This window comes from Callorhinus ursinus, unplaced genomic scaffold (genome assembly GCF_003265705.2).
Source record: "Callorhinus ursinus isolate GAN/ISIS: 27379988/994484 unplaced genomic scaffold, GSC_fseal_2.0 scaffold5, whole genome shotgun sequence".
In the NCBI taxonomy this organism is placed as follows: Eukaryota; Metazoa; Chordata; class Mammalia; order Carnivora; family Otariidae; genus Callorhinus; species Callorhinus ursinus.
This window is the reverse complement of record NW_027397067.1, coordinates 49,076,885-49,088,250: the sequence shown is the minus strand read 5'-3', so window position 1 is coordinate 49,088,250 and position 11,366 is coordinate 49,076,885. Positions and strand designations below refer to the sequence as shown.

The 11,366-nt window shown below is 42.1% G+C and overlaps 1 protein-coding gene across 1 annotated transcript; it reads right to left on the bottom strand.

The window, feature by feature from the left end:
- Window positions 1–380: 380 nt before the first annotated feature.
- Window positions 381–11,003, bottom strand: CTHRC1 (collagen triple helix repeat containing 1). The gene is made up of 4 exons (XM_025871501.2): window positions 10,688–11,003; window positions 6,291–6,512; window positions 4,058–4,274; window positions 381–910 (listed from the first exon to the last, which is right to left on the bottom strand). Exons 1-4 carry the CDS (start codon window positions 10,838–10,840, stop codon window positions 768–770), a joined length of 735 nt encoding a protein of 244 aa, XP_025727286.2. The 5' UTR covers window positions 10,841–11,003; the 3' UTR covers window positions 381–767.
- Between the last annotated feature and the right edge of the window lie 363 nt (window positions 11,004–11,366).

The window sequence follows — 11,366 nt, the reverse complement described above, 5'->3', positions numbered from 1 at the left end:
CCTCTTTTCTTTGTTAAAAATAATGATCTTTTTGGGCGCCTGGGTGGCTCAGTCATTAAGCGTCTGCCTTCGGCTCAGGTCATGATCCCAGGGTCCTGGGATCGAGCCCCGCATTGGGCTCCCTGCTCCGCGGGAAGCCTGCTTCTTTCTCTCCCACTCCCCCTGCTTGTGTTCCCTCTCTCTCTGTGCATCTCTCTCTGTCACATAAATAAGTAAAATCTTTTAAAAAAATAACGATCTTTTTATTCTTTGTTAAAGATAAAATTCCTAAAATGCTAATGTATTTCCTGACAGGTAAATATCCTTTTTTTCTTTATATTTTTCAAAATATGGAACTCTAATTTTACTTGCAATTAGGTTAACATATTGAAGTTGTTTGAAATAACTTTTATTTCACAGATATAAAACAGTTCTGAATATTTACAACTTGTACAAAGATTGGTATGGTAGCGTTTCTGTTTTAAAAATTGCTATCCTGAGAGAATAGGAAAAGTTCAAGACCACAATGACATTCCAAATTATAGGTACAGGAAATGGGGACTATGAAGAAGGTATTCTAATCAACTACAAAATCCTGAAACCATTTTTGATGGAAGGAAAATGAATAATACTGGATTTTCAAACAGTGTGAAATCACACTTTGGTCTGAAACACGTTTAGCTTTGCTTTTTATTCAGATGTATACATAAAAATTATATAAAAATGCCACTAAAATGAACCCTTCAAAGGTTTAATAAAAAAGAGGTAGGGAATGAAAATTAAAGGATTTATTTTGGCAGTTCTTCAATAATGATGCGAGATACTGAATTCCATCCAGTAGAGGCGTCTCCTTTCGGGTAATCCGAACAAGTCCCAACCCAGATGGCAATATCCACTAATCCAGCTCCAATTCCTTCACAAAGCCCTTCCACTGCAGAACAGAGATGAAAGTTAGACCTTCCTTTAAAACAAAAAGCAAAAATCTTCACCTAAATGTTATTACTTTAGCAAAGTAGGTGACAAATCTATTGAATGCACAATTAAAAATTCTAATACTTAATAAGGATTTCATAAAGATAAGTTCTCTTTCTTACCACATAAATATTTTTTAAAAACCTATACCTATCCATCTGATGATATAAGCTGAACAGGCAGTTTTCTTACAGGTTTCAGCCATAAAACCAGAATCTGTTTAGTTACTGAAAGTTACCGTTTAGGTGACTGAAAACAAAAAAGCAATTTATTTGACTAAACAAAGGAAGCCAAGACTTTTACTTGCTTTGCAGGCCTTTTTTAAAGAAAGCCTTTTCCAACATTTACCTATACACTTGAAGCATAGAAGAAAGGACTTCTGTAACATTAAGAGAAATTCTAGCATAATCATTATACCAGTCCTTCGATCTGGGAATCCCATTTTACATGGACTTTCCTCACCGTGAACAAACAAACAATCTTGCTTTTCCTCTATGTTCTTATGCTTTATAAATATACAACTTTTCTTAGGGTCTCTGGACTTTCACATACTAATATACAACTTGCAGTCCATCTTACCAAGATCCTTCTATATTAAAAAAAAAAAAAATCCCCCACTGGTCATTTTAACAGACAAAAAGATATGTATGTCTGTGGAAGGGGGGAAAGGAACCAGAGGTTGCCACATTCTTTCGGAAAATGAGTCCTGACATATATAAGTAGTGTAGGGATGCCATCATGTGACTGGTCAGGTTTCCCGTTTGGTAGATGGGTACATTCCAACTGAGCCTCAGGGATGTAGTCCTGAAGCAATCTTCTTCCTTGAGCTGACACTTCAATGAATCTAAGGTAAGTCCTTCAGAATCCAGACTTGACTGGTTCAGGACCCTTTCAAAGCTGGGAGAATGAAGCGGTGTGGCCACAATCCCATTTAATCTAGCACCACACCGAGTGAGAATGGCCAGAAATACTCATGTTCTCCCAAGTTCTGCACGTCCATGGCCTAGAAACTCGTTCACCTCACGCTACAGGACATAAGGCAAATTTGGGTCTCGCATCAGTCTCACATGAGGAGAATCAAATGGTCACTTCATGGTCTTGAACCTGTGAAGTAATGTTTTTTGAATGAATGAACATTTTTGCTCTACGGTAATATTGCAACTTATTAAGCACCTAAAATATGTTGGATTAGGGGGTTCTAGACCTGTTTTCTTTCCTCTTGGCCCTAGGTAACAAGGTGACATTCAAATGTTTTTCAAACTCCCCATGGGCATATCCAAGGCTTTAAGTCATCCTCAATGTGCTAAGTATAAGTGTGTCTCCTTTCTCTCAAGAAAGAGTTTCAGTGTATGAGGGAAACTGATTTTATTACAGAGGTAAACTTCTATCATCTTAATACAAAAACTGTTATAAATAACAAATAACTTCTGACATTCCACCCAAGTGATCACACCAAATAAATTTCTACACCATGGTCGGGAACTGCTATGTTAAGTAATTTATAAAGCATATGCATGTATAGGTCACAGTTCCTGGGCCTGAGGGCTTATATTACAGCAAGATATTAGCACAAACGCCTTAAAGGTAATACAGTAGAAAGTAAGTTGCTTATACCAACTATATCTATCACATACATACTATATAGTATGTAATGTTTAATATATATACTTATATATATAATTTAATAACATATACTAAACATTTATATAATTTAATAACATATATACTAAACATACGTCACTTCCTAATTGAATTTTGATGTTAATCCAGATTTTTCTTATTGTAGAGACTGCTTCTCAGATGGAAAACGTATCATCCCTTCCAGCACAAGTATCTAAGGACTTAGCGATGAAGCTTTTTAACCTGATCAAAGACAGGGCCGCGGAGCCAAGAGGGCAGGCAAGGGGCTGGTTTCTGCTTTCCTGAACACTGATTCCACTGTCCTGCATAACACACTTTTATTTCCCTGGACTTTCTCTACATGCCAAGAGAGGGGGTTCAAATATCTTCTTTATAACTCAAGGACAGTGTGGGGATTTGAGGAAGAAGGCAGAAGGGATGCCCTTGATTTCTCAGGAATAAACGTGCTATGTTAATTTTGGGGTTCAGTATCTGACTTGGATCCCCAAAGCATGCTGAAATAGAATTTCCTCTGATTAACAGTGGAGGGATCTCTTCTCTTCCCTCTGCCATTTTTTAAGTACAAGGTTAGTGAGAAATCCCTGCAAGACATCAGGGGAATGAAGCTAGTGATACATACATCTTGTGATTCTCCCAGTAGGGACCATCATGATGTACAATCCCACTGCAACTCAAGAAAGCCAAATATTGATAGAGGTGTGTCTGGGTGATGACATTAACAGACACCCCCACCCCTTCTATTTCTTTGGTATCTTCCAAGCTTTCTTTAATGAACCTTAAAATAGAATAAAACAAACCAATAACTTTTTTTCTTACAGCTTAAGTGACCACTGGTTTAAATGAATGTCTTTTCTCTTATACTAGGCAGAAACAAAGAATGCACTATAGAAATGTCCTCTTTTACAAATTCAGCAGACAGTATCTATCCTTTTAAAGGACAAGGTGGAGAAATAATCTCCTTATCAAGTGGATCTCAACCTTGGCTGAGCATTAGACTACCTGGAAACGATTCTGAAATCCCAGGGCCTTGGCTGCATCTAGACCCATTAAGTCAGACTCCCTGGAAGGGTGGTACCCAGGTATGGGGATTTTTTTAAGTTCCCTAGTTGAGCCTAATGTGTAGCCAGGGTTGAAAACCCCTGTTCTGTGGCATCATGGGCTGTTTTGCCATTTCATCTAACTCAGTGATTTTCAACCTTGGGGAACTTTAAAAAAAAAAAAACAACACGGTATTATCCCCAGAGATTTTGATTCAGTCCGTCAGAGACGGGGCCCAGTTATCTGTGTATTTTTTTTAAAGATCCATTTCAGGGAATTCTGAATGCAACCAGAATGAGTAGTTCGGTACTGAAAATTTGCTATAGGTCTTTATCACAGGCTGGTGAACCAGTATGATAGTGGGTTCAAAACCAAACTTTGGTGTCTAAAGCCATCAGGCACACCCTGCAGTCACTATTCCACATACCAGAAGAAGTGCGATGAATATTAATTGTTGAATTGAGTTCAGGGCTTCCTTGGTCCAAATAAATGATGGCTTCAATGGGAAGAGGTCCTGAACATTCAGCTCCATTGAACGTGAAATACCAACGCTGACAGCATGCATTTCTGCATTTTAACCGAAGGGAGCCACTGAACAAAACTCTCAGAGCGCTGTTTGAGCGCATCTTTGTAAATGTACACTCCTATCACAAACACAGAAATAGGGTTCAATTAGCATTTTCAATTTTCATTCAAAAGATGCTTTCAAGTTGTAGTGTGAATGTTATTCAATTTTCCTTTTCCTCCAACTACATTTTAAAAAGCTTAACTTTTACAGAGGGAGAGAGATTCTCTGCAAGGCAGAGAAAAGACTCATATTGGTATTAGGCACTCTAAGAAAATCAAATCATGGCATTCTTAGAATTCTTCACACCACGGAAGGTATCTTTTAGTCTTACTCAAAACAGCTTGTCTTCAGTATTTTAAGCCAAACCAGCCTATATATTTACTTTTTTTTTCATTCCAAAAATATTTCCTGAGCCCTACATGCTGGATGCTACAGTTAACGACAGTAAATGAAACAGAATCTCTGCCCTCATGGAACTTATATTCTAGACTATATATTTATTCTTGACCAGTTTCTTTTTGAGCAACAGCAAACAGTATCGGGGTAAAGCAGAGGTGGAGGTTTTAGGCTTTACCTATAATGACACAATTAGAAGGCCCCGGGTTTTTTCTCTAATTACTCTTTGCAAAATTTGTCTCTCTACTGGCTCATGGTCTACTATCTTTTACTTTCAGAAAGCTCCCAAACTCATTCTGACCGCTCCTAAAAGAATCTTAAAAACATATTAATAATTCAGAGTCCACAGGGATAGTTTCAGAGAGAACTCAGCAACTTTTGATGAACGATACATAAGTAACCAGTCTATCAATGTCAGGAGTTTAAAGAAGCAGGCAACATTTTAACACATTTAAACACAATGCTTTCTAAGAAGTAACATAGGAAAATAAAAATGGTCACGGTCACCAAAACTCTGGAAGCTCTATGGAAATTCTAGTACAAAAAAATCAAATCAAGACAGCCTCAAACATTTTTATAGATAATGGAACAGACAATAAAGAGCTGAGGTGAGGAGCATCTCAGAGTTCTGTGAAAGTAAGATCTCTTCTACTTGCATTTGCCTGGTGGTAGGAGTGGTTGATATCAAGGAATAACGTATTGTTGAATAATAATAATATACACACGGAACCATGTACAGAGTTGGTCAACAAAAGAAAGAGTCTTAGGAATAGCACCAGTTTCTTCAATTCCGTGCCATCCTGGTCCTCTGGCCAGTTACTTTTGAAGCAAACCCTAATTTAAGTGACTGAATCATTAATCAAAATGCGTTGCTAGACAGGCTCTTCCGAGTACTTTTCCTCCCTAAATGTTGCAAAAAAATTTTAAATGCTTACTGTTGTACAATCTCTGGTCTGTTCCACTTCTCCTAAGCTTAGTAATTTTAAGCCACATCTGCTACCCAGAATAAGGACAAATACCGATGGACTTCCCACTTGGGAGATCATTCCTATCACATGGTTAGTTTCTTGGAAATTTCTTCCCACCCTTATGGTGCCTGGAGCCACAGCAGAATTTCTTATACTAATTTATTTATTTTTTATTTTTTTTTAAGATTTTATTTATTTATTTGACAGAGAGACACAGCGAGAGGGGGAACACAAGCAGGGGGAGTGGGAGAGGGAGAAGCAGGCTTCCCCGCCGAACAGGGAGCCCGATGTGGGGCTCGATCCCAGGACCCTGGGATCACGACCCGAGCCGAAGGCAGAGGCTTAACGACTGAGCCACCCAGGCGCCCCTTTCTTGTACTAATTTAAAGTTAAGTTCACTTTCGAACAAGATTGGAAAGTTGCTTACTGTCCAGCACAGATACTTATGCTCTCCCTTTTTGTTTGCGTTTTTAAAAAAGGAGTGTCATTTTAGACATTATTAGGGTTAAAATACCATGGTGATTTATTTGTCTTAGAAATACCTTTATAAAATTAACTCTGAAATGTTATCTTTTTTATTCATTAATTCTAACTTAGCCACAGGGTCCCTACTCCCTAATTTTGTAAAAAGTCTTTTAGCAAAAATAAAATAAAATCTTAAATTCACACTCAACTACGAAAACTCTTAAGTTTTGCTTCAAATTTAAAATAATTCAGACTTTACTTACCGCAATTTTTCCAAGATCTATGCCATAATTGAGCGAACTCCATGAACACTGCTTGTAGTTAGGTGTCCAGGACTCCTCAAAGCTTTCCCTCAAGCATTCCCCCTTTTCTCCTTTGAATCCATCCCGACCTGGGATCCCAGGGGTACCGGGAATGCCATTGGCCCCAGGGCTGCCATCTCGCCCAGGCACCCCTGCAGGTCCTTGTAAGCACATTCCATTATACTAGAGCAGAAAAAGGAAAAGGGGACAAACCCCCATCATTCAAGATTCAAAGATTCTTTCTGATTAGAATTGCATTCTTGAAAGGTTTATTTTATTTATTTTAGAGAGGGAGAGAGAGCAGGAGAAGGGGCAGAGAGAGAGATAAGCAGACACCCCGCTGATCATGGAGCCCAACATGGGGCTTCGCTCGGGGCTCAATGGGGCTTGACTGGGGGCTCAGCTGGGAATTCAATGAGGGGGGCTTGATCCCAGGACCCTGAGATCATGACATGAGCTAAAACCAAGAGTTGGTTGCTTAACCAAGTGAGCCACCCAGGGGCCCCTAGAATTGCATTTATTTTGAGCCCTTGGAGTCAAGAATCCCTTCATACCACTTGCATGTGTTCTAGATGAGTTATTATAGAGAGAACTGATTTTAAAGTTATTTCCAAAATATTGAGATTTCTTTCCCATTCTTTTTTTTTTTTGCACAGACTGCTCACACACACACACACAATCAAAAAAGACAAAATGTTTTCATTTGTCTGCCTTTTTTCTACTGCTTATTAAAAGCAAACATAATTTTTAAATTGCTGTATTCCAGGGTGAACATAATTAGATATACTGCTTTTTTCTTCTGACCCTATATGTTGTAAAGCACTGTAAAGTATCCTAATGATACTTTAAAAATTTTATGCAAACATTGCACTATTTTGGGATACTTAGGTTATTTCTATTTTTTCTATCATTAGTATTATTGTAACGAAAATTTTCACCCATATAGCTTTTTTTGTCTTTTGAATTATTTCCCTAAGACATAGTCCTAGGGATATAATTATCAAAAGATCTTAGTTAATAATTGTCTTACACCAGCAATATCTTTGAATTGGATTGCACATCTCCCGCTTCTCTCTATTTTTATGTGAAGGAAGTGTCATTAGATTAAAACTTCTGGCCTCCAACCTCACGTCTCCTCAGGAGCAAATGGCCTGGTGACAGGTGACCACTGGCCTTCAGTAGGGTGGCAGTAATCTCTCAAACCTCTTAAGTGCCAGGATTCTCTCTGGTTTTCTTGGTGGGCAGACAGCAAGAGTATCAGGTAGAAATTAAGAGCATGGATTCTCTGGATTTTTAATACTGGTTCCACTGCTTATTAGCTATGTGAGATAAGGCAACTTGCTCAACATTTCAGTGCCTGTTCCCTTCCCTGTATAAGAGGGAAAATAATAAAGATTCTTACCTTACAGGGTTCGTGTGAGATTTAAGTGAGATCCTATATAAAACTGTGCTTAGACCCATGCAGGGCACACAGTACACACTGCGTACATCAGCCATGATGATTCTTATTACCCCCCAAGACCATGTTGAGGCAGTGACACTGGGCAGGTGTGTCTACTCCCTTGGGTGGACCTTACCAGGGTCTAGACCCAGGAAAGGCAGCATTAGCAAACCGGTCGGCCAGCACACACACATAAGCCACACACACCAACATAGTTGGGTATGTGGTAAAGGTAACATTTTATCTCCATCTGTCTAATTCCCCTGTCTTTTTTGGAATTGGTCCATTTATTAGGACCCCAACCTCAAATGCAATCCACTTAAATTTTTACTTTAACATTCCCCTATTGGTGTAAATTGTACTATCATTCTGTATAACGACACTATCCAGTGAGAACAACAACAACAAAAAACAAGATTCCTTATATATTAAAGTAACTTCTGGACTTAGACATGGTCATATCATAAAATCCAGTAATGCTGCTGCCTAGGAAAGATCCTCATGTAAATAATGTTTCCCAATCAATTTCTTCTCACATCACCAATTTCATCTATCAAATCACTGATAAATGATTTTTGTCATGACTTTGGCCACTACCATTCTCCTGATGTAAGAAAAGGCACTATTTATTACCAAAGAAACAGTAAAAGTATGTAACAAAAGTACAAATGTATTTAACACAATTTGAAGACAAGTTAAAGTATAAAATATTCTAAAACAGTTTGGTTTATTTTAGACTTACTTTTCGTTTTAGTAATCTCATCCACTTTCACTAGCAGATACATGTTTAGACATAGATTTCAAGTGGGAAGGGAGAAACAAGACTTCTGATTTTTTTTCACTATTACCCCCCTGAGGCGAGATGGTACACAAAGTTTTATTTTCCTATATATCACTAGTTCTCAATCAGGGATGATTTTGTCCCCCAGGGTGTACTTGGCAAATGTCTGGAGAGGCATTTTCGGTTGTCACAACTTGGGAGGGGAGGGTACTACTGGCATCTAATGGAGACAGGGACCACAGGTGCTGCTGCTAAACATCCTACAAGGTGCAGGATGGTCCCCACAACAAAAAATTATCTAGCCCCAAATGTCAGTAGTGCCAAGGTTGAGAATGTTTATTCAGATTTTTATCTAAAACCTGCATTTCAGTGGCCACATAATTTTATTGAATTTCGTTCCACGGGTATTACATCTGTCTTCTTTCACTTTAAAATGTTAACCCAGCGTAGGCTTAGTACTAGGCGGGCGTTCTGTAAATGTCTGTAGAATGAACCCCTGTTTTTCCACTGGCCACCAGGGGGCAGAGCTTGCTGGAAGCTTGAAAGGAACGCTTTGAAAGCTCCTGTACAAAGAAGTTGCTTTATAGAATCTGTTAAAACCTTCTCAGTGACCACATGAACATTTTTTTTTTCTCCAGCAAAACCAAACCCAATCTACAGGATGCACCTGAGCTTGGTTGCACAATAAGCTTTTCCAAGTTGGGCGAGAGTTGTGGGAAACCGCAGGTACTGTAAATCCGTGAAGGAAAAGAAAAAATTGCTAGCTTTATGGAGAAAAGGGGTATTTTGTGTATCATAATTACAAATTCATAAAATGCAAACTGCACATGAACCCCAACCATTTGGTACACTTTTAGGCAATTTAGACACTTAAAATAGAACCGAAGCCCTGAACACATTGTCTGCTTTGTGGAGCAAAATTACATAGCACATCACCAAAAAGTGCAGTGTGCAATGGCAGGAATTTTTTTCCAGAGGTTTTGAATCTGGCATGGAACTAGCTGCCAGGGAGCTCAGTTTATAATGGCAGCTTAAAAAAACAGGAGGTTTTTTTTTTTTTTAATCAAAAAAATGCCCCCCCCTTAGGTCCTGCAATGCCTCTAAACGACATTTGTCTGCAAATAAGATTGGCCTAAGGACTGAAGTTTATTATGTGCCAAGGAATATTGTAGTTGTGAAAGGACAGCTCTTGACACAGGGCAGAGGACTGCTCTGCTCTCCATTGGGTTTGTTGACTTTTGGAGGGAAAGAGCTTTAAGAAAACAGACCTTCCCATAGATTAGCCCCTCAGAAAACACTTGGGCTATTTGTTTTCTCTTCTGAAAACTGTCTTCTCCCTTAGCTCCACTGTGATGCTCGTGTTTGGTGGCCACAGGCTGAGGACCCAGGGTATCTGGAAGGATTGACCGCCCATCTGTCTATAAACAGAACAATGACCCCGGTCCTGAGAGGGTTAGTGCGGGGTCTCTTCATTTCCCCCTTCTGGCCTTAATCCCTCTGAACCATTCCTGTCCTGAGCTGTGGTCGCCCGACAAAGTAAATTGCAGCCCACACTCCCTAGGAAGATGACCCAACATGACTCATAGTGTTCAAGTTACAAAGAGTTGGACAGATACTTTGTGAGGGTTGTTATTCTCTCCTGCAGGCAGACGTGGCCACCAGCCCCAACACAGGACACGTCGCAGAGCTCTGGCCCAGGCCCACCCAGGGGATCAGCGAGTCCAGGGTCTCCCAGACAGCTCCCAGGCCCACCTTCTAACCTACTCAAGCTTCTCAGTCTCCCGCCTTGCCGCCCTAACCCTCTCCGTCCTCCCGGGGTGTTGGGGGTGGGCGGGGGGAGGCCCTCAGAGGCCAGAAATGTATTTTGGGACGTCCCACACGACCCACGTCGCATCTCCGCTCCAGCATTTGGGTCTCCCGTGCGAGTTCCATGTCCCCATGTTGGGGGGGGGTGGGGGAGACGGGCGCGTTGCTCGCATTGCCCAGGTCCTACCTTACACGTGGACTCAGACAAAGCGGGACACCCAGGCGCACGCACGACCCACAGACGCAGCTGTACAGACCACCCCCACCCCACCAGCCGGACTCCCGTCGCCCCCGTGCGGCCCGCGTCTCTGTCCCCGCCGCCGGACTCACCACGTCCACCACCTCCCTCTGCCGCAGCAGCGCCTTTTGCTTCCCCTTGGGGCTCTCGGAGGCGCTCGACGGCGCCCGCAGCTGCAGCAGCAAGAGCAGCAGGAAGCCGAGGAGCCGCTGCGGGGAGGCGGCGGCGGGGCCGTGGGGGCGCATGGCTCGCGGCGGGGAACTATACACCAAGCGCGGAGCAGGAGGACGCGGCGGCGGAGACGCGGCGCCGGGACGTGATCAGAGTCTGGCCCCGCAGCGCTGCAAGGCCGCCGCAGGCTGCATCAATGTCCCTTTCACCCGCGCGCCTCCCTCCCTGCCTCCCTCCCGCCCCACTGGACACCGAGTTTCCATCCAGTAATAGGCGGGAGCCCCCACCCCGAGCCCGACCCTGGGCGGGCCGACAGCCGGGCCCGCCCCCTCCTGCGCGGCCGCCGGGACCCTGGCGGAGAAGCCTCCTGCGGAGCCGGGCCAGGGGGCAGGGCACAGGGGGCGGCGGTGGGGGGCCACAGGTGGAGGCTTCCGGGGGGGGTGGAGATGGCACCGCCTAAATGAACATTGAGAGGCACGTGCCCTTACCGGGGTCTGGAAACCACCTTCATGGGGTTGTGAAACTGTCACAGTAGGCAAGCTCTTCTTCGGAGACGACATTTGGGAGCGGAGCAGAGGTGGGGGAGTAACCATAGGTATC

Coding starts and splice junctions, on each gene's coding strand:
- CTHRC1 (XM_025871501.2), bottom strand. CDS start 10,840: ATGCGCCCCCACGGCCCCGCCGCCGCCTCCCCGCAGCGGCTCCTCGGC. Junction 4,275..6,290: donor TAGATCTTGGAAAAATTGCG/GTAAGTAAAGTC, acceptor TGTTTGTGATAG/GAGTGTACATTTACAAAGAT. Junction 911..4,057: donor TATTCATCGCACTTCTTCTG/GTATGTGGAATA, acceptor TCTGTTCTGCAG/TGGAAGGGCTTTGTGAAGGA.